The 21,729-nt window shown below is 65.8% G+C and overlaps 3 protein-coding genes across 4 annotated transcripts; 2 read left to right on the top strand and 1 right to left on the bottom strand.

Moving 5' to 3' along the window:
- On the bottom strand, window positions 1–5,622 carry PIDD1 (p53-induced death domain protein 1). Its single transcript, XM_079786851.1, has 15 exons — window positions 4,958–5,622; window positions 4,120–4,533; window positions 3,711–3,920; window positions 3,582–3,636; window positions 3,241–3,442; window positions 3,030–3,155; window positions 2,756–2,935; window positions 2,539–2,686; window positions 2,301–2,436; window positions 2,071–2,221; window positions 1,636–1,759; window positions 1,443–1,561; window positions 1,248–1,361; window positions 951–1,156; window positions 1–711 (listed from the first exon to the last, which is right to left on the bottom strand). The coding sequence occupies exons 1-15, from the start codon at window positions 5,259–5,261 to the stop codon at window positions 453–455; spliced, it is 2,748 nt and encodes a 915-aa protein (XP_079642977.1). The 5' UTR covers window positions 5,262–5,622; the 3' UTR covers window positions 1–452.
- A 3,213-nt stretch (window positions 5,623–8,835) lies between these two features.
- On the top strand, window positions 8,836–10,776 carry RPLP2 (ribosomal protein lateral stalk subunit P2). Its single transcript, XM_079789401.1, has 5 exons — window positions 8,836–8,994; window positions 9,166–9,289; window positions 9,745–9,793; window positions 10,475–10,573; window positions 10,663–10,776. Exons 2-5 carry the CDS (start codon window positions 9,167–9,169, stop codon window positions 10,737–10,739), a joined length of 348 nt encoding a protein of 115 aa, XP_079645527.1. The 5' UTR covers window positions 8,836–8,994; window position 9,166; the 3' UTR covers window positions 10,740–10,776.
- A 2,586-nt stretch (window positions 10,777–13,362) lies between these two features.
- On the top strand, window positions 13,363–21,106 carry PNPLA2 (patatin like domain 2, triacylglycerol lipase). 2 transcript variants are annotated; one of them, XM_079787184.1, is made up of 10 exons: window positions 13,363–13,436; window positions 14,068–14,396; window positions 17,715–17,947; window positions 18,027–18,092; window positions 18,438–18,647; window positions 18,941–19,001; window positions 19,093–19,245; window positions 19,871–20,003; window positions 20,179–20,301; window positions 20,389–21,106. In XM_079787184.1, exons 2-10 carry the CDS (start codon window positions 14,192–14,194, stop codon window positions 20,654–20,656), a joined length of 1,452 nt encoding a protein of 483 aa, XP_079643310.1. In that variant the 5' UTR covers window positions 13,363–13,436; window positions 14,068–14,191; the 3' UTR covers window positions 20,657–21,106. The 2 variants fall into 2 exon arrangements, with proteins under 2 accessions (XP_079643310.1, XP_079643311.1); XM_079787185.1 differs by having other exon boundaries at window positions 13,420–13,448.
- The last annotated feature ends 623 nt before the right edge of the window (window positions 21,107–21,729 follow it).

Below are 21,729 nucleotides of genomic sequence, written 5' to 3'. Positions count from 1 at the left end.
CGGGACCGGCCGGCGGCCGCGGCACTGGGAAAGGGTGTCCCGCGGGCGGGAGGAGCGATGGGACCACACAGGGCTCGAGGGTCTGGGCCGCTTCAGCCGACGGGGCGGGTGCACAAGCCCGCACACAGGTGACTTTGTATCCAAGATGCTGCAAACGTCACTTTGTAGCCGCGGCTCCTCCCTCTCCCAGGAAGATCAGGACCCACAGGAGGTGCTGGGCACGGGCCAGGGGCAGGACCAAGGTCACCGGAGGCCCCCCCCCCGCCCCCCAGCGGCGGCCAGGCCTCTGATCTCCACCCAACAAACAAACCAAGCTCTGAGACAGCAGCCAGACATGCGTGTTTGTTGCACACGGAGGTCACTGTCCCCGCACACAGGGAGGACTCGGAGGTGGGGCCCTCTGAGCCCGGCCCCAGCACACGTGGGGCCAGGCCAGCGTCGGCAGGGTCAGTCTAGGCCTGGGCAGGCTCCGGGGACTGTGAGGCCGAAGGCCCAGGTGGGGCAAGGTCCCCGGGGGCCAGGCCTGCGCGGCGGATGCCGTCCTGGTACTTGTGGCGGCCAAGCTCCAAGATAGCCCGCACCTCTTCCGCCACGTCCCGCCGGTCACTCTGCTCCAGCGCCTGCACCAGGCTCCCCACTGCCCCTGGCTGCCCCGCCTGGCGCTCAGCCCAAGAGAACAGCATGTGACGGATCTGGGCGTCCAGGTCGTCCCTGGGGAGAAGGGGGCTCAGTGACGGAGGGGCCCACCCAGGACTGCCTGCCACACCCCCCCGGGCCGGCCTCCTGCGCCGTGGCCAGGTGTGGCCAGACCATCCCTTTCGGTATGTTTGCCCTGCCCCACCCCCCTGGTCCCCGAAGGCACTTCAGCAGCCTCAGTGGGGCCCCCCGGCCGCAGGGGCCCAGGCCCCAGGCTGGCCCCGCGCGGCAGCCGGAGGCTGAAAGGCACCCACCGGAACTCGTGCCGGATGCGCTGCAGCTCCCGGTAGGAGAGGCCCAGGTGCAGGGCCACGGCCGGCCAGTCAGGGCCCAGGCGCCCGGCCAGACTCAGCAGGTTGCTCTGGGTCAGGAAGCCGGTCTCAGCATCGCCCAGGTTCAGAGGTGCCAGGGAGAGGCTGGCTCCCTGCCCCGGGCCCGGGCCCTCAGACCTCCGCAGTCTCTGTGGGGAGGGGCGGGCGCAGTGAGCCCTGGCCTCTGCCCCAGGCCCACCCCTGCCCCTCCACCCCTCACCTCCCCACCCCGGGCCACACCGGCAGCTTGATGGGCAGAGTGGCCATCCACAGGGCGTCCGCCCCCTTCCTCTGCCGGGCTGCCTCCGCCTCCTCGGGCACCTCCTCCGGCACGGCCCCCCGGTAGAAGGACACCTGGGGCAGGAGACAGGGTTCAGTGCCCCGGCCTCCCGGCGGCCCGGGCAGGCAGCCTGGGGGCCCCAGCCCTCGGCCCACCTGGCCCCTCACGGCCTGAGCCTGCCGGTCCAGGGCGGTGGTCACGTACAACTCCTTCAGGTTCTTCAGGTGCGAGTAGAACACGAAGCACACGCGGCCCTGCACACAGTCCGGGCGGTCTGTGGGGCGGGGGAGGGTGTCAGCGGGGGGGTCTGGGCAGACCCCGGGGCCCACCTGCAGGGGCAGGGCCTACCCGCATCCACATCGATGCCTCTCTCAAAGGCAGCGAAGAACTTCTCGCCCTCGAACATCTCCACGGTGTCCGAGGGCTCGGGGCCACGGTACCGCTCCAGCAGCCGCCGCAGGGTGGCATCCACCTGGGGGCACCCACGGCTCAGAGCCCACCCCGGCCCCCACCCCCACCCCCACATCCCCGTCCTCCCACCCCCGGCCCCCACCCCCACATCCCCGTCCTCCCACCCCCGGCCCCCACCCCCACATCCCCGTCCTCCCACCCCCGGCCCCCACCCCCACATCCCCGGCCTCCCAGCCCCGGCCCCCACCCCCACATCCCCGGCCTCCCACCCCCGGCCCCCACCCCCACATCCCTGGCCCCCACCCCCACATCCCCGTCCTCCCACCCCCGGCCCCCACCCCCACATCCCCGTCTCCCAGCCCCGGCCCCCACCTTGTTGCGGGGCAGGCACTGGAGCAGGACCTGCTCGGGGTCCCTGCGCCGCTGCAGGGCGATGAGGTTCACGCGGTGCAGGCGCAGCCGCTCCCAGGCCTTCCGCGCCAGGCCCCCCACGCAGGTCTTGGTGGTGTACCAGAGCCAGTACCTGGGGGGGCGGGGGTGAGGCGGGGCTGCGCATGCAGAGGAGGGGGGGCGGGGGCTGCGGGAGCCGGGGGGCCACTGACCAGGAGAAGTGTGTGACCTGGAAGCGCGCGTACAGGTGGGTGAGCTCCAGGGCCACCTGGGCCGTGATGTCGTCCCAGGTGGCTGCAGGGGGCGCCCGGTAGAGCAGGTGCAGGCGGGCGCGGTCCAGACTCAGGCCTGCGGGAGGGAGGGAGGGAGGGAGGGGCTCAGGCTGAGGCTCCCACAGGGCCTCCTCCCCTTCTGGCCGCCCGTCCCAGGCCACACGGCCGCCTCTCTCACCTGTGACACCGGGGGGCAGGGGCAGCTGCACGGTGACGGGCCGGAGGAAGCTGGCAGGGCCGCTCTGGGAGAGGCACAGCAGGGGGCTCACCGCCGCCTGGGACTCCCGCAGCAGCGCCCGCAGCTCTCTGCCAGCCACACGCACCACCTAGGCGACAGGCCGCCTCAGCACCCCGCGTGAGGCACCCCGCACCCCCGGCCGCTGCCCTGTCTGTACCTGCATTCGGACTTGACGAGGCTCCTCGGTGGCTCCAGGGGGGAATGTGACCTTGACCCCCGGATGCCCCGAGGACCACAGCAATGTCCCCTCTGGTGGCACCAGGCAGGCGTTGGACACGGGGCGTGAAACCACAAGGAACCACGAGAAGTGGGGTACCTGGCAGTGGGCCCAGAGCCGCTGGGCATGGGGATGGGGTCCGAGGGAACAGGGTCAGAGGGGAGCCAGGTCCTGGAGGACCCCCCCCCCCCCGTGCTCCTCCCGGCAGCCTCACCTTCGGTGCTTCCTCCTCCAGGCGGGTCTCCAGGTCGCTCCAGCTGTCGTCGCTCAGGGTCCTCACCACCACCTCACGGCAGCGCCGGGCCCGTGGGGGCACAAAGAGCAGCCACAGGCCCACCTCCTGCGGGCACGGGGGGTGAGCACGAAGGCCACACCTGGCCGACCCCCCCGGCCGCCCCACCGGCCCCCAGCCCCGCCGGACGTGCCTGCTGGAAGGCCAGCCCGTGGGGCTGCAGCTCCAGGACCCCGCTGAGCAGCGAGTCGTGGGGACCCAGGGGCACGAGGCGCGGCTCCGGCAGCCACAGGCGGTAGCGGACGGTGACCGAGGTGGCCGTGGCCCCGGCGGGGAACTGTAGGCGGACCCCGCAGGCCAGGGTCACAGAGCAGCCTTGGGGGGTCACGAGGAAGCTGCGTGAGGACAGGGCGGGCATCAGGTCAGACCCGGAGGGGCTTCAGGTCTGAGCCTGGCCCCTGGGGGCCTCTGGGAGATCCCGGGGCACGGGTAAGGTGTCCGGCTGCTCCTCTGGCCCAACCCCCCATCACACACCTGTCCAGCTCTGAGGTCAGGAGCAGCCTGGGCATCCCCGGGGCCGCAGGGGACCCTGTGGAAGGACAGCGTGAGGAGGGGGCGGCCTGTGTCCCGTCTGTGGTCCGCCCTCCCCAGCAACCAGTCTACCTGGGGGACTGGGGGAGTCTGGCAGGGCCTCGCCCAGGGGGTTCCCCTGCAGGCGCACAAAGGGGGCGTCTAGCAGCTCGGGGGGCACTTCCCGGAGCTGGTTGTCCCTCAGGTCCAGCCGGACGAGCAGCGGGAGGCGGGCCAGGCCGGCGGGCACCGAGACCAGGCGGTTGCTGTGCAGGACAAGGAGCTGCAAGGAACGCAGCCCCGCTGTGGGCAGGCGCTGCTTAGGGCCAGGGGGGACCTCTCCGCCCCCGCACCCCCCCCCCCCCGCCCTGAGCACCAGGCCAGGCCTGTGAGTGCAGGGTCCCGGCCCGCGGAGGATGAGAGGGGCTGATGAGTGGAGGCCAGGCAGTGGCTGGGGGATGCCCTGCAGTCCTGCGAGCCCAGGACGCATGGCGGTACTCACCCAGGGAGGCCGGGAGGCTCTGCAGCCGGTTGGAGGCCAGATTGAGCTCCCGGAGGCTGCTCAGGCCTCCGACCTCCGGGGGCAGAGTGTCCAGGCGGTTCTCGGAGAGGTCCAGGCGCTGCAGGGCGGACAGGGCCCCCAGCGCCGCCGGCAGCGCTCGCAGGTGGTTGTGGGTCACGGACAGGAAGGTGAGGGCCGAGAGGGCCCCCAGGGCCTCAGGCAGCTCTGAGAGGCGGTTGTGAGAGAGCAGGAGGGCGCCCAGGTGGCACAGGCGCGGGACGCAGGCGGGCAGCGTCTCCAGGCGGTTAAAGCTCAGGTCCAGGTGGGCCAAGCGGGTCAGGCCGCTCAGGCTGGCGGGCAGCGTGGTCAGAGAGCCCCGCAGGCAGGCGCCCAGCGCGTCCCAGTGCTGCCCACCTGGGAAGGTGACAGGCGGGTGTGGCCCTCAGTCCCAGGTCCCAGCTCAGCCAGGGAGGGAGCTGCCTGCAGCGGGGCCAGGGCCTCCAGGTCTACCCAGCCGGACAAGGACAGACAGATGGAGGTCGTGGAGAGACACCAGCAGGTGGAGGGAGGCCGGCACCGGGACTGAAGGCTCATCTCAGCCGGGAGCCATCACCCACGACCTGCCCCATGAAAGCAGGCACCCTGCAGTCTGCCGGGGCCACCACACGCAGCTGCAGGGGCCGGGAGCGGGGGCGCAGCCCGTGTCACGTGGGGGAAGAGGGCTGGGTGTGGTGTGTGGAGAACAGGGGCTGGGAATGGGGGTTGCCCTTGAGGACCAAGAAGCAGAGGCAGGAGCTAGAGATGGGGCGGGAGAGGGCCGGGGCCCGGTGGGGCTCACCTTTGAGGACCAGGGAGCGGAGGTGCGGCAGGCTCCTCGGCACCTGAGCCAGGGCGGCCCCCAGCAGCCGGGGGTCTTCGTGGGCACTCAGCTGCAGGAACTCCACCCCCAGCTGCTGAGGGGGGTGCCGGGCGCACAGGCGCAGCAGCCGGCGGCAGCCCCCGGGGTGCAGGTCCAAGCTCAGGCGGTTCCCGGCCAGGAGAAGGGATGCCCCAGGACCCGCATCCGCATCCGCATCCGCAGTGTCTGCAGCATCCTCTGCAGCAGCCGCCCGGGGCTCCGGCTCCTCCTCCGCCGCGGCCATCGCCCACCGGCAGGCCTCGGGGGCCGGACATGTCCCAGCTTGCCAGGCAGGCCTGCTCAGGCAGGGCCCGGAGGCTGCGGAGTCAGGGTGAGGAGAGGGGAGGAGTGGGGCTGGACCCTCCTCCCGGTCAGTGGCATGAGGACTCTGGTTTGATACCACTCCAGCTCCTAGAGCCCAGGGCCCAGGGCCCAGGGCCCAGGCCGGACAGAGCTCACATGAAACGGGGCTGGAGAGCGGCAGCCCAGGGCCGGAGGGCAGCAAGCAGTGTGACCTGTGTGCGGAGGCGCCTGGGAACCTGCTTGCGGGGAGGAGGGCGGTGGGAAGTTTCTGGAAATTTGGACAAGGGACTCTAGAGCTGTCAGGTCATCCTGGCTGTCCCCTTCTTCCCCCTGCCCCCCCCCCCCCCCAGCCCCACAGGAGTCTCCTGGGTGCAGCCCCACCTCCCACCTTCACTCAACAGCTTTGACAGGTCAGGACTGTCATCTGCCACGTGGGGGCGGTGTCCCAGGCCATGGGCGATCCATCGAGCCCCAGTGTGCCAGAGAAGCGAATGGGAGAGGAGACTGGGGTCTGAGCCGCTGCCCCGCTCCCTGGCCCTTGGAGGAGTCTTCCCGCCCCAGCCCGTTCACACCTCGGGCGGCAGCGGAGAGCGGTGCAGGGCGCACTCGGGACTCAGGCGGCCTCGGGGCGGGTCCCGGCCCGGGGAGCGCAGACCTCCCCCACCCGCCGTTCCCGCCGCGCGTACCTGCGCTCCCTCCCGGCCGGCTCCGTGCGCCCTGCGCGCCCGGGCTCCCGCCGGCGCGTTTCCGGGCGGGCTGGGACTCCGGGCGCCGCCCCCTCTGGGCCCCGCCCCCGGGGTCCGCGGGCCTCCGCCTGTGGGTCCCGTCCCGCCCGGCCCCGCCTGCCCGCGGCCCGCCTGCAGCCCCGGGGACGCGGACGCCGACCCCATCTGCTCCGCGCCCGCCCAGCTGTCTCCAGCGCCCCTGCCCGCGTCCGGCGGTGCGCGCTGCGCGCCACGAAACCCGCCCTTTCCGAGGTCTCGCCCGCGGCTGGCGCTGGGGCTGTGCGTTCCCGTCCGGGTGTGAACGGGCTGGCCACGCTCAGGCGGACGGGCTGGGGGCTGACCGCACCTGCGGCCTCGCAGCCACCCCCGCCCCTTGCTCCGGGTGCCTGTCCTTCCTCAGCGCCCGTCACCCTGCGCCGTGGTGATCGCTCTGGGCAGGGGCCCCAGCAGGCTTCCCCCAGGCCGCCTCCTTCCGCGTGTGTCTGCATCTCAGAAGGGAGCGCCAGGAGGCTCCGAGAGGCCCGTTCGCCCAAGGCCGCGGAGCTGGTGGGCGCCTCCCCCGCCCAGACCCTCAAACCAGAAAGCCTCCACCCGCGCTCTCACCCGCGAGGAGGTGCTCTGTGGAGGGACAGATGAACACATCCCGCTCTGCCCGCCCTGCCTCACCCCGCGCCGCGTGCACCCTCTCCGCCACCTCCCAGCCGCCATCCCTCCCGCAGGATGGGCAGAAGCTGCCGGACCTCCGTTCTCCGGCCCCTGCCCACCCCCATTCAGTTTCCCCAGAAAAGCCTTTTTAAAAGCCAATCACACCAATGTGTAGCCCTAAAAAGGAGGGACATTCTGACACACGCTACGGCGTGGGTAAACCTGGAGGATATTGAGTGAAATAGGACCGACACAGAGCGACCGATACTGGGCCGTTACTCTCACGGGAGGAGTCAGGTCCAGAGACAGCAAGTAAAATAATCAGCCACCGGAGCCGGGGAGTTTGGGAAAATGAGAACGTTCTGGAGAGGGTGGTGGTGATGGTTTTACAACAATGTGAATGTACTAAGTACCACCGAATTGTCTAATTAAAATGGTAAACTTTATGTATTGTTTTCCACTTACGTCAATCAATCAGCCCCACGGGAGTGGCTCAGTGGTTGGGCGTCGACCTGTGAACCAGGAGGTCATGGTTCCATTGCTGGTCCCGGCACAAGCCCGGGTTGTGGGGCTCGGTCCCCAGTGTGGGGCGTGCAGGAGGCAGCCAATCATTGATTCTCCCTCATCATTGATGTTTCTCTCTCTCTCTCTCTCCCCCCCCTTCCTCACTGAAATCAATAAAAAATATATAGATTTTAAAAATCAATCACATCATGCCACTTCACTATTGATTGTAATGAAGGGCTATCCTTGCCAGGATGGTCGCCCCACTTGACCCCAATTGTGTGACCTTGAGCAAGAAAATGTCTGTGTCTGAACTCCGGTGACGCCCGCCGCCTAGGGCTGCAAGCAACACTTAGAGAGATGGAGTTACATTTATTATGCGCCGGTCCAGAGGAAGATGTCTCTCAAATTCTGGGCCCCAACATGGAGGAATTTTCCCTATTTGTATGTGTTACCTTCTTTGTCTCCCAAATATGGGGTGTTTCCGGCCCCCTTTGCAAGTTCTTAAAGAGCCCGTATGTGCTGGGGCCTTGAGACCTCACCAAAGGCCTGGCCTGGTGCCGGCACTGATAACTTCGTCCGGGGAAGGTTTAATGGCCTCTCGGAAGTGGGAGTAGTCTTTTATTTTCCTTATTATTTAAGCAAGCACGCATCTACAGAAGCAGGGTTAAAATTTCAAACAGCAGTTTTTATAGAAGATGGATGCTTCAGGGCGACTGTGTGGTTTGCGTTAACACAACGGCGTTTGATGCACTACACCCGAGGCTCGCTCTGTTAGGCCGCCATGGGCTGGCTGCCGCCTGGGGACCCATCTCCGTCCGACCTTCGCCTCTGACCCCACTGCCTGGTGCCCGCCCCGGGATTTAGCAGGGCCGGCTCCTTCTCATCTTTCAGCTCAATGTCCCTGCCTCATCCCTTCAGGGTCTATCTCGGCCAGGGACATCCTTGTTTATTACTCCGCGTGTCGTCGCGCCAGAACCCAAGTTTTGCGGAAGCGGGATGGGTCTATTGCCTCCCGGGACGCAGGCCGCAGGCCGCAGCAGGGTCCGACATGGAGCAGGAACGGGTGGCACGTGCCGATGTCCGCGTGCACACGGAGGTCAGATTTGAGCCGACAGTCAGAGCAGCGCAGAGGAGCAGCCACTGGGCCCAGACGGCTCGGCTCCGCGACATCAGAGCGGCTCGCCCACCTCGCTGGGTCAGGCAGGGCTAGGGCTCGACCCCACCGGACGCGAGCCTCTCTGTCCCGGGGGCCAGGCACCGCCAGAGCCGGAAGCGCCCCGGCCGAACCTGCGCAGCCTCAGTGGGACCCACGTGTCGCTCCCTCAGGAAGCAGCGCACTCGCGCTTCCGGCCGCCCTGGACGATGGGACTTGTAGTTCCTGGCTGCGTTGGCCGCTGTCGCAAAGGAAGGCGTCGCGGGCGAGGCGGCCGCGCTGCATGTTGGGAGTGTGTAGGCCCCGCGTGGCATGCAGGGAGCCCTCGGGCTCGCGCCCCGCTTCGTTCCGCCGCCGCAGGGGTTTCGGGGGACGTTCGCCCCACACTGTATAAGGAGGCGGCCTCGGAATTGCCCTTCGCCTTTGCTGGGGCGGCTGCGGGTCCGGACCGGACCATGACTTCTCCAGCGTCCTCATTGGCCGAGCGCCTCGTGACGTCACTCACAGGCGCCCTCAGGGTGCAAGGAGTGTAGCTCCCGGGGGCTTCTGGGTAGCGGGTTACCCCCGCCCCCCGCGCCTGCGTCTTCCTTTCCCTGCCTGACGCCGCCGAGGTCGCACGCGTGAGGCCCCTCCGCCGCCGCCGAGTGAGTGGAGCGACCCGACTGGGCCGTTGGCCGGGCGGGGGCCTTAGGGGGCGGGCGGGGCGCGGGGCGGCCTCGATGGGGTCCCCCAGGCCGGGCCACGCGCGGCCGCGCTCGGGCCGGGGTGGGGGCGGGAGGCCTCACGGTAACGCCGCGGCTCTCTCCGCCGCTCAGGATGCGCTACGTTGCCTCCTACCTGCTGGCCGCCCTCGGGGGCAATGCCTCCCCCAGCGCCAAGGACATCAAGAAGATCCTGGACAGTGTGGGCATCGAGGCGGACGACGACCGGCTCAACAAGGTAGCCGCCCGGCGGGCCCGGCCGACCGACACTCTGCACAAAGGGGTCCCTCTCCTACCCGATCCGAGTGTGTTTTAGGGGAAAGTGTGGTTTGGAGGCCTTGATACAGCCCCAAGGAAACGAGAGACCAGCATGGTTTAGTAGAAGCACAGTGGAAGTCTCGTGTGACTTAAAATGCTGTAGTAACTGCCGTAATCTAAGAAATGTAAACGGGGGTGTATTTGAGAGCCATTCTTTTTCACCCAAGTTAATTAAGATGTTATTTTGACATATGTTGGGTACAAATTACGATATTTTTGCATCTGTTTCTGGGCAGTAACTTAGATGTGTAAGTTCACATTTGTAGCTGTCTCGGTGTGGAGAACCCACGTGTGCGTGGTAACTAGTGGGACCTGGCTCCAGGAGGGGGTGAGGTCGGGTGCCTGGTAACAGCTGGCCATGGTTTTCTCCTCCAGGTGATCGGCGAGCTGAATGGGAAGAACATTGAAGATGTCATCGCCCAGGGTGAGCTTGTGCAGGGCCTTCGGTTTCCATGGTCCATCCTAATTCCTGCTGGCCGCCTGTGGCCTTCCAGGTTTCGCTTGTGGACCAGAGCAGCCTAGAGGCCTCGCCCCGAGGAGGAGTGAGCACGGCTTCCGCGGGCTCATGCCAGGGGCACTTCTAGACACTCGAGAGGACGCTAGGGGGCGCCTGTGCTGCCGCTGGGCCTGGCTGCCCTGCCCCGGGGTTTGGAGAACTGGGCTCTCCACGTGCCCTCTGTAAGGAGGTTGGCGTCAGCGGTGACCACAGGCCCGGGCTCCCTTGGCGGGGTGGATGGCTTTCCGGTGACATCAGGGTGGAGGTGATGGTACTTGTTTGGAAATTGCGCTGCTGGGCAGCCATTCCTGTCCCTGGACATGTGACTGGCCAGGACAAGAGCCAGCTCAGCCAAAAGCCTCCTCTGAGCTCACTGCTGGGAATGCGTATCTGGACACTGGGCAGCAGACTAGGTCCCTGCCTGGTCATAAACATGTTTGTCCAACCTGACCCCAGGGTAGGGAGTTTTGCCCAGCTTGTTGTGGGCCAATTCCTGGAAGCCCAGTTCCCAGATGGGAAGTTTGGGGCTGGGGCGTGGTGGAGCCTCTTGTGTGGGAGAGCTTTAGTCTGAGCGGCTGTTCTGCTCTCACTCCCTTCTCTGCTTCCTAGGTATTGGCAAGCTGGCCAGCGTTCCCGCTGGAGGGGCTGTGGCGGTCTCCGCCGCCCCGGGGTCTGCAGCTCCTGCTGCTGGTTCTGCCCCAGCTGCAGGTAAGTGGAGGCTCAGGCAGCGGGTGCGCTGGAGCGTCTGGGAGCCTGGCCTGCACTGGTCGCCTCACTCACTGGTCTTTTCCCCACAGCCGAGGAGAAGAAAGATGAGAAGAAGGAGGAGTCCGAGGAGTCGGATGACGACATGGGATTTGGCTTGTTTGATTAGTCTCGTTCCCCTGCAAATAAAATCCTTTTTACATTTATCTTGAGGGGCCTGTGACCTTTTGTTAGAGCCTGGCCTCTGCACTCTCGCCTCGTGCAAGGCAGCTGTGGGACGCCAGGGAGGCGCCGCTGCTGGCCCGAGAGCTGGTGTTGGGGCGGGGACACTTCCTGTGGGTCTTGGGTGTTGCGGAGCCTGGACGGGCTCAGGAAGGGACACCAGCCTCCTTGAGTGGTCCTGGCTCCTGAGGACTCGGGGTGACGCCTTCAGGGAGCCCCCAGGAAGACAAGCCACAGTGGGCATCCCCGGCCGGGCAGCTCAGTTGGTTAGAACATCATCCCGACACACCGAGGTGGTGGGTTTGATCTGGCAGGGCACACAAGAATCAGCCAGTGAACACAAGCGGAACAGCACATCCACATTTCTCTCTTCCAGCCCCTTCTCTCAAATCAATAAATGAGTTTCTTAAAAAGCAACAGTGGTTGGTCTCCATTGCTCTGAGGTGGGCAGAGGCCACCAGTTCCCCCAAGACGGTGGCCTGTGTGTGGTCCCTGGGTTTCTCACCTGCTCTGCTGGGCGAATGGGGGGTACATGAGCGCACCTGGGCCACGTGCTCACAGTCCTTTAGGGTGGGCTTACCCATGGTCCCTCAGTAGACACTTACCCCTCCTGAGGTCCTGGCCAGCAGCTAGCTGGGTTGTACAGCTCGTGTGTGAAGAGCCTTCCCCTGTGGGCCAGTTCTATGGAAAAGGCAATGAGAACACGAGGCCTCCCTCAGGCAAGGAGCCAAGACCTGCGGAGGCCCCAGGGCAGGGGTGAGGGAAGGAAGGCCAGAGGAGCAGGGCCCGGGCAGGGGTCCCCAGCCTTCTGGCCACGCCCCACCTAAGCATCTCAAATCCTGATGCCCCTTGTGACACAAATCTTATTCAAAAAGTGAACTATTCACATGGAGGAAGCCTAAAAGGCCATAAACTTGGTCTAAACAAGCTTCCAAAGAACATGGCATCCATGAAAGAAGAAAAATGAAAGGACAGTTTAAATCCTGAGGAAGAAATAACTAATTGTTAAAAAATAATATGAAGTGATACGAAAAAACAGCAGTTTCAAACCATAATAGAGAACTGAAATACATAAATATATATGAGGCCCCTAGAACCATAAGAAATGCAAGAAACTGACTGTTAATACCTCATTCTGGAATTGCCCCCCTGTGGGGCGTGTGCCCCACATTGGGAACCACGGGCCCAGGGCCTTATGGGAGGATGTAGAAGCCAAGTTTCTGGTGGGTGGGACATGGGGCCAAGAGAAGTGGGACAACTGCAGAGTCCTAGCGGCCCGAGCTGTGAGGGGCAAGTTGCATGTGGGGTGGGGCCCCCGTCCCGGGCTGGGGTAGGAGGCCCAGCAGAGAAGTGGGCCCAGGGTCCAGGGCAGAGCTCACAAGGCTATGCTCCAGCCCTGAGGAGAAGGGCCCTGTGTGGGCCAGAGGACACCGTGGGAGAGGCGTGGACACCCGCTGGCATAGCCATCGCACACCAGACACCAGGGGTTCCTCCCGCCCCAGCCAGGATTCCAGGAAGGGCCGCCCTGTTCCTGGCTCCAGAGCTGACGTCCCAGAGGCCCGAAGGGAGGGATCTGTACCCAAAACAGTTCAACCCTGGTGTGGAAATGGGGGCAGAGGTCTCTGTACGGGGCAGCGCCATCCCCCAAGACCCCATGGTCCCAATGAAGCAGGCAGGGCTAACCCCAGCCTCTCCTTGGAGCAGGTTGGGGGAGGAACTTCAGTCTCTGGCTCAGCCTGCACTGCCCAGCTCCCCTTCCCCCCTTTTAAAAAATATGTTTTTATTGATATCAAAGAGAGGGAGAGGAAGAGAGAGAGAGAAACATCAATGAGAGAAACATCAATGAGAGAATCATCGATCAGCTGCCTCCTGCACACCCCACACTGGGGATCAAGCCCGCAACCTGGGCATGTGCCCTGACCAGGAATTGAACCGTGATCTCCTGGTTCATAGGTCAATGCTCAACCACTGAGCCACACCGGCCGGGCCCAGCTTCCCTCTTGACCACCCTGGTGAACCCCTGAACTTCCCAGGCTGGCCTTATCCCCACTGTGCCACGCTCTTTGCCCCCTGCTGCCTCCAGCAGCCTCCCCAAGGACTCAGTCACCAGAGGCCCTGGCCATCCTGATGCGGCCACACCCTTGGCACTGTACCTGCATCCCAGGCCTTGGGGGATGGGAGAGAGGGCAAGTCTTTCTAAGATTCATTCGGTGAGATCTGCTGCTTCTCCCTCTCCCGGTGCCCAAGCCCGGCTCCCCTCTCAATCCCCATCCCACCCAGGGCCTGTGCACATGCGGTCAGGTAGCCTGAGGGCAGCCCTGTGCCCTTTCCGAGTTAACTATCCACGCGCCCTGCCCTACTCTGGCTTCTGGGCCTGACCCTGGGCTGGTGGGGGCTGCACCCGGCCTGGGCACCCTGCCTCCCCACCGCCCCAGCGTAGACCAGCTCCCGGGGTGAGGTGCCGGGCTGGCTTGGAATCCCAACCAGGCTAGGCCTGTGGCACCGGCATCCAGGAGAAAAATGCGGAACTGGAGGGAGCTGACATCACCTGCTGGGACACTTAGCGGGGGCGGGGCAGGGGCCAAGTCATACCCGAGTAGACGGCTCGGCCTGAGGAGCTGGGGTCGGCGCAGGGAGAACCCAGGTTGGTGCCCAGGTGCGGAGGGGCCGTGGGGAGGGGGTGGGCTGGGGGGTGGGCCTCAGGGGTGGCCCCCCGCGCTGGCGTGAGCTCTTTAGGTTGTGTGTGAGCCTCCGGCCCTGGATGCTTATGGGTCAGTCTGGGGATGAGTCGTGGGTGCTGGGGTCACTGGCTTGGGGAGTGGGTGTCGAAGACGGACCATGAGGGAGTCGGAGGGGGCTGCCCAAACACCAGGGCCCTCCTTTCGCGAGTGTCCAGACTCCCACGAGGCTCCCAGGCCCACGGACGCCGGCGGCCTCACTCCTCCCCACACTCCTCGGCCTCTGGGTCCCCTCCGCCGCCCACGACCTGGTCCCCGCTGTGGCCCACCGCCTGGGAAGGGGCAGTGGGCCGGGGCCAGGCCGCAGTCTTTGGCCGCCGCAGGTGCGGGCAGCTCCGGGCCCAGAGGACCCGACCGCGGCGGAGGGGGTGTCTCCGGCCCGGGGGCGGGGCCTCCGGGGCGGGGCGGGGCTCCAGGGCCCCCGAGGGCGCGGCCGTTCCCCGCGCGCCCCGATTGGGCCGCGCGTGACGGCCCCGCCCCGCGCCGGCCCCGCCCACCAACCTCTAAAAACACCGTCTCCGCCGCCTCCTTGCGCAGCGTCGCCGCCTCCACGGCGGAGACCCTGAAACAGAGCGACTGCGAACGGGCGGCCGGCTCCGCGCTACCGGCGAGCGGACGGCGAGGCCGGCTTCCGGAGACCCCGGGCCGGCGGGCCGCCGCGATGTTCCCCAAGGACGCGACGTCCCCCCGGGAGACGACGTGGAATATCTCGTTCGCGGGCTGCGGCTTCCTCGGCGTCTACCACATCGGCGTGGCCTCCTGCCTCCGCGAGCATGCGCCCTTCCTGGTGGCCAACGCCACGCACATCTACGGCGCCTCGGCCGGGGCGCTCACGGCCACGGCGCTGGTCACCGGGGCCTGCCTGGGTGAGCGGGGCCGTCGGGGGGCCGGCCGGGGTGCCGGCCGGGGGCGGGGCCTGGCTTGTTTTGCTCCTGGGGTGCCGGGTCCTGGGCGCTTCTGGGGCCCGGCCGTCGCCCCGGCCGGCCTCCGGGGCGGACGCGGGGGCGGGCAGGTGCCGCCGGGGCTGTGTTATTGGGAAGAGACAGGAACTCGTGGGCGGGGCCGTGCGAGCGGGGGCGGGGCCTGCGCTGCCCCCTCGTCCCCGGCCGGGTGCCGGGTGCCGGGACCAGGTGCTAGCGGTCACCGTGTCCTGAGGCTCTGGCTCCCCGGCTGCCAGGGCGCCCGGGTCTGGGGGTGGCCTCTGAAGAGCAGCTCGGCTGAGGCCTGATGCTCTCCGGGGGCCGGGCCCCTGGAGCAGGAGCCAGACGGGTCCGGCCTGAGCCCGGCCTCTCCGCCACCTTGCGTGCCGCCCACTGGGGGCCTGGTCCCCGCTGTGGCCCACCGCCTGGGCCCCTTGCATGGGGTGGCTGGAGTTTGTGGGCGCTCCGCCCCGCGGTGGGGCGGGCAGAGGCTGAGTGTGCCGGGAAGGACGCCTCCACTCACACACTTCCGGCGGGGCCTGAGTGTTGACAGGAGTCCTCCAGGAGTCCTCCGGGCAGCAAGGTGACCCAGGGGTCATCAGTGCCCCGCCCTGCAGGAGCCTGTGCAGGGCTCTCCCCTGCCTCCTCCCTGCCCATGACCTTTGCCCTGAGGGGGTGGGGTGGGAGCATGCCTCTGCACTCCTGGGAAGGGGGTCCACCACTGGGGCCCTGACCCCTCCCTCTCAGGAGGCCTTCAGACCAGAGTCTCAGTCCCCACGCTGGCCTCAGCCTCCGGAGACACCCAGGCCCTGGCCGGTTTGGCTCAGTGGGAAGAGCGTCAGCCTGCGGACTGAAGGGTCCCGGGTTCGATTCCGGTCAAGGGCACATGCCTGGGTGGCAGGCTCAGTCCCCAGTGTGGGGCGTGCGGGAGGCAGCCCATCAATGATTCTCTCTCATTGTTGATGTTTCTATCTTTCTCTCATTCTCCCTTGCTCTCTGAAAAAAAGGAAAAAGAGAACCCAGGTCCCTGGTACCCAGTTGAGGACATGACTCCTCCCCCACCCCACACCCCACTCTCAGAACGCCTCTTTCTTTTCTTTTTTTTTCTCTTTTTTTAAAAATAAAAATATATTTTATTGATTTTTTACAGAGAGGAAGAGAGAGGGATAGAGAGTTAGAAACATCGATGAGAGAGAAACATCGATCAGCTGCCTCCTGCACACCCCCCACTGGGGATGTGCCCGCAACCAAGGTACATGCCCTTGACCGGAGTCGAACCCGGGACCCTTCAGTCCGAAGGCCGACGCTCTATCCACTGAGCCAAACCGGTTTCGGCTTCTTTTTTCTTTTTTTAATATATTTTATTTTTTTTTAAATATATTTTATTGATTTTTTACAGAGAGGAAGAGAGAGGGATAGAGAGTTAGAAACATCGATGAGAGAGAAACATCGATCAGCTGCCTCCTGCACACCCCCTACTGGGGATGTGCCCGCAACCAAGGTACATGCCCTTGACCGCAATCGAACCTGGGACCTTTCAGTCCGAAGGCCGATGCTCTATCCACTGAGCCAAACCGGTTAGGGCTCTTCTTTTTTGTTAATCCTCATCCGAGGATATTTTCTCATTGATTTGTAGGGAGAGTGGAAGAGAGAGGGAAAGACAGAGAGAAACATCGATGTGAGAGAGACACATTGATTGGTTGCCTTCCGCATATGCCCCAACCAGGGCCCGGCCAGGGAGGAGCCTGCAACCGAGGTACATGCTCTGGACAGGAATTGAACCCGGGACCCTTCGGTCCACAGGCTGAAGCTCTATTTGCTGAGCCACACTGGCCAGGGCATCTTTTTCTTTTTCTTTTTTTTATAACGAGAGATTATCAACCATAATCTGTCTTTTTTTTTAAGCCCTTACCCAATGATATATGGTTTTTTTTTTAATATATCTTTATTGATTTCAGAGAGGAAGAGAGAGATAGAGATAGAAACATCAATGATGAGAAGGAATCATAGATCAGCCGCCTCCTGCATGCCTCCCACTGGGGATCGAGCCGGCAACTGGGCATGTGCCCTTGACCGGAATCGAACCTGGGACTCTTCAGTCTGCAGGCCATGGCTCTATCCACTGAGCCAAATCAGCCAGGGCCCAAGGATATGTTTTTATTCATTTTATTTTTTATTTACTTTTTAATATATTTTATTGATTTTTTTTACAGAGAGGAAGGGAGAGGGATAAAGAGTTGGAAACATCGATGAAGCATCGATCAGCCGCCTCCCCCCCCCCCCCCCCCGCCAACTAAGGATGTGCCTGCAACCAAGGCACATGCCCTTGACCGGAATCGAACCCAGGACCCTTGAGTCCGCAGGCCGACACCCCATCCATTGAGCCAAACGAGCCAGGGCTGTTTTTATTCATTTTATAGAGAAAAGGAGAGAGAGAAAGAAACATTGATGTGAGAGAAACATCAATCAGTTGCCTCCTGTACGTGCCTCAACCAGGGAATGAGCCCAAAACCTAGGTATGTGCCCTGACCAGGAATTGAACCGGTAACCTTTTGGTGTGCAGACCAACACGCCAACCAATTGAGCCACCGGCCAGGGCGGGAAGCCTCTTTTTCACTGTGGTCTCGGGGGCTGGAGCCCCCAGGGTGGCAGGTGCCGCCCGCACTGCTCACTCTGCCCTGGGTGTGGTCCTGGAGGAGGGCCCTCTGCCCCGACACTCCTGGCCCCTCCCACTCTAGCCTTATCCTCGGCTGCCCCACGGCCCCAAGAGAGTGTTAGGGGGCTGCTTGCTCCTGGCTGCGGTGGGACCCCACTGTTTCCACCCTGTGGGACCCCTGGGCTGTGTTGGGTTTAGCGGGTCTGGATCTGGCCAAGTGGGTAAAGGCTGAGGCTGGTCAGAGTTGAGCCTCTGCCGCCCGCTCCCCAGGCTGAGTGCCACATGCGGCCAGGCCTGGTGACTCATGGACCAGGGCAGGCTGTTGGGAAATGCCAGGCAGAGGGCAGAGGGCAGGCCCAGCCCCAGTTGGCAGCCCCAGTGTCTGTCCTCCCGGGGGGGGGGGGGGGGGCGGTGGCCTGCCTCTCTCTTCAGGGGCAGGTGGCAAAAGTCCCAATTGTGGGCCAGGCCCCTGCTGGACACTGGGATTCCTCCCGGGTGGAGGGGATGCCACGCATGGCGTCGGTGTGCCCTGAGGCACTGGGCATGGAGCCATCGGGGGTGCTCAGTCCAGGAGTGCTGGCCCCTGACCCTTGGCCCTGCTGCCCCAGGCGAGGCCGGTGCCAACATCATCGAGGTGTCTAAGGAGGCCCGGAAGCGGTTCCTGGGCCCGCTGCACCCCTCCTTCAACCTGGTGAAGACCATCCGCAGCTGCCTGATGAAGACCCTGCCCGCCGACTGCCACGAGCGCGCCAGCGGGCGCCTGGGCATCTCCCTGACCCGCGTCTCCGACGGCGAGAACGTCATTATCTACCACTTCAGCTCCAAGGACGAGCTCATCCAGGTGGGCCCTGCAGGGGTCACACCGGGGCACAGCCGGGCCCCGGAGCCCCGGCTCACCGCCCGCTCTGTCCTTCCCGCAGGCCAACGTCTGCAGCACCTTCATCCCCGTGTACTGCGGCCTCATCCCGCCCATCCTCCAGGGCGTGGTAAGTGCGTCTGGGTGCCTCTCCTGGGTGACGAGACACTGCCGTGTGCTGAGGGACGAGGGAGGAAGCCATCTGTGTCCCCCAGCCCCTCACTCCCGCCACTGCCTGTTGCCTCACTTCCCCCGGAGTTACTCAAGAGCCGGGCCAGCCTGAGGCCACACACACTTCCTGTAGCTCCCCCTCCCCCGACTCCCCCCAATGTCTGGCTATTTCTCAGTGCCCAGGCAGGCCGTGGCCGGTGCCTGGTGGGGGAAAGCTCAGATGAAACAGCCACAGGGAGGGGCCCCTGGGCAGCCCGCCTCTGCAGGCCCCTCGCCGTGTGACCCTGTGTCCCTGCCGCCTCAGCGCTACGTGGACGGTGGCATCTCAGACAACCTGCCGCTCTATGAGCTCAAGAACACCATCACCGTGTCCCCCTTCTCGGGCGAGAGTGACATCTGCCCGCAGGACAGCTCCACCAACATCCACGAGCTTCGGGTGACCAACACCAGCATCCAGTTCAACCTGCGCAACCTTTACCGCCTCTCCAAGGCCCTATTCCCGCCCGAGCCCATGGTGAGCCCGCGCTCTGCTTTCGCCTCCTCACCTGGCCCTGGTCCTGGCCCTGGCCCTGGGGGAGAAGGCTGCCCTCTGGCCGCTCCTGAGTGACGGCAGGGGGTCTGGACAACCTCTTCTGAGGCTGGGGAGGAGCCTGTGGCCCCACGGCCTCTCCACTGGGGCAGCCTCTCCAGCCTCATCTTGTCCTGAGTCCCGGGTCCCTTTGCTGGGGGTGGGGAGGGTGGTTTGCAGGGACCCCAGGGACAGGCCTGGTGTGTCTGACTCGCCTGCGCCCACTGCCCTGCCCTCAGGTGCTGCGGGAGATGTGCAAGCAGGGCTACCGGGATGGCCTGCGCTTCCTGCGGAAGAACGGTGAGCGGGGCCCGGGGGCGGGGGGGGGGGGGGGGAGGGCGGCGCCATGGCCCCTCCGCTGAGCTGACACGTGTTTGGTCCCCCCTCCCAGGCCTCCTGGACAGGCCCAATCCCCTGCTGGCACTGCCCCCTGCCCAGCCCCCTGCCCGCCAGGAGGAGGACCAGGAGAAAGCGGTGCGGGCGGTGGAGAGGGCTCTGGTGGAGGACCACATCCTGGAGCACCTGCCCGCCCGGCTCAATGAGGGTGCGTGGGGGGCGGGCTGAGTGAGGGTGCGTGGGGGGCGGGCTGAGTGAGGGTGCGTGGGGGGCGGGCTGAGTGAGGGCGCGTGGGGGGCGGGCTGAGTGAGGGTGCGTGGGGGGCAGGATCAGTGAGGGCCCGTGGGGGGCTGGCTCAGTGAGGGTGCGTGGGGGGCGGGCTCAGTGAGGGTGTGTGTGGGGGGCAGGCTCGGTGAGGGTGTGTGTGGGGCGGGCTCGGTGAGGGTGTGTGTGGGGGGCAGGCTCGGTGAGGGTGTGTGGGGGGCGGGCTCAGTGAGGGCGCGTGGGGGGCAGGCTCAGTGAGGGAGTGGGGGGCGGGCTGAGTGAGGGCGCATGGGGGGCGGGCTCAGTGAGGGCGCGTCGGGGGCGGGCTCAGGGTGTGTGTGGGGGGCAGGCTGAGTGAGGGCGCGTGGGGGGCGGGCTCAGGGTGTGTGTGGGGGGCAGGCTCAGTGAGGGCGCGTGGGGGGCGGGCTCAGGGTGTGTGTGGGGGGCGGCTCAGTGAGGGCGCGTCGGGGGCGGGCTCAGGGCAGAGGGCCATGGGGAGGGTGGGGGAGCAGAGCAGGGCTGGCCCCACCTCCCCACTGGTGGTCAGCCTTCCCTCTGCTCCCCCCAAGCCCTGCTGGAGGCCTGCATGGAGCCCAAAGACCTGCTGACCACCCTCTCCAACATGCTGCCCGTGCGTCTGGCCACAGCCATGATGATGCCCTACACTCTGCCCCTGGAGAGCGCCGTGTCCTTCACCATCCGGTACAGGGCGGGGCGGGCAGGAGGGGAGCCCGGGCCCAGCTGTGGGCCCACTCCTGAGTGGCGGTCACCCCAGGGAAGAGGCAGCTGGCGGGGAGGATGGAGATGTCAGGGCCAAAGGTGGGGGTGGGCAAGGGGCAGGCGCTGACCCTGAGGCCGTGCCTCCCACCCGCCCCAGCTTGCTGGAGTGGCTGCCCGACGTGCCCGAGGACATCCGGTGGATGAAGGAGCAGACGGGCAGCATCTGCCAGTACCTGGTGATGCGTGCCAAGAGGAAGCTGGGCAGCCGCCTGCCAACCGGGTAAGCCCCTGGCTGCTGTGCTCACGGGGCCACAGCCTCACCTTAAGGCTCCCCACTGAAGCCCCCCCCCCCCCCCCCCCCCCGCAGGCTGGCGGAGCAGGCGGAGCTGCGCCGCGTCCAGTCGCTGCCCTCTGTCCCGCTGTCGTACGCCGCCTACTGCGAGGCGCTGCCCGGCTGGATGCGCAGCAACCTCTCCCTGGTGGACACGCTGGCCAAGTGGGAGGAGTGCCAGCGCCAGATGCTGCTCGGCCTCTTCTGCACCAACGTGGCCTTCCCGCCCGATGCCCTGCGCATGCGCACGCCCAGCCCCGCCTGCCCCAGCCCCGCGACCCCGCAGCACCCGCCCCCTTGCTGAGAGCCCTCGCTCCCCCCCTCCCAGCCCCCCCCCCGGGGTCCCAGTGCTGAGGGCCAGGCCCTCCAGCTTCCCTGCCCCATGAGGCGGGGCCCTGGGGTCATCTGAGACCCCCCTCCCCACCTCCCTCCATGCCTGGGGGGAGAGGAGATGGGGCTCCCAGCTGGGAGAAGGGACTTGGCTGTCGGCTCCTCCACAAACCACTCACTTGCTGCACTGAGGAGGCGGGGCGTGCAGCACCCTTCCCCTAGCCGCGGAGGCCCCTCACCTGTGCCTTAGCATCCACCCCCAGGCCCGCCCTAGGGCAGGGCAGGGGGCCGGTGGTCCGGGCAGTATTACTCCCTCGGACTTTGCACCTGCTCCTCCCTCGCGGTTTTCACTGGAGAATGCTGAAGATGTGTGAAGACTTATTTATTTTCGCTGAAGCAGATGTAATAAAGGCCACGGCTCAGCCCCTGCGTCCTCCGTGTATGTGACCCCTCCAGCTGACCCATGTGGGTACAGCGTCCATCCCGGCTGCCAGGGGTCCCATCTGCTGGAGGCCAGCATTCGGCCCGGGCCCCCCTAACGGCGCTGTGGGCCTCACACACAGGTGCCCCCTTAGCCCGAGGCCTGCTGGCTGACCCCCGGGCTCAGCTCCCCGAGGGCCATGGGACATTTGAGACCAAGATCCTCGCTGAATAAAAACAAAGACGTGTTTACAAAAGGCGGTGTCGCACCTCCACTCCGTGGTGACGTGGGGGGGGCCGCCCGCTGGGCCGCGCGGGGTGCGGGTCCCCATGCCCGCTCCACGCAGGGCTTTGTGTGTGAGCCTTGCTGGCCAGGTGCACACGTGTTCCTGCTCCCCTGAACCCCTCCTCATCCTCGGGGCCCAGTCTCCTGCCAATACACAGGAGCGGCCTGGGATAGGGTGAATCGGAGCTGGAGGGGCCGGGCCTCGGTCTGGGAGAGACATGGTTTCCTGAAAGTCCCCTCGGCTCTGGGCAGTGGGGGGAACCCCGCCGGCCTCCCTGGTGGCCAGGAGCCAGGGGCTGAGGGTGCTGGGACAGAGCCTGGCGTTGGGCTAACTTTCCAGA

The sequence above is a fragment of the Cnephaeus nilssonii genome, assembly GCF_951640355.1.
Source record: "Cnephaeus nilssonii genome assembly, chromosome: 13".
Classification (NCBI taxonomy): Eukaryota; Metazoa; Chordata; class Mammalia; order Chiroptera; family Vespertilionidae; genus Cnephaeus; species Cnephaeus nilssonii.
The sequence above is the reverse complement of the archived record's forward strand: the minus strand, read 5'-3'. Positions and strand labels throughout refer to the sequence as shown.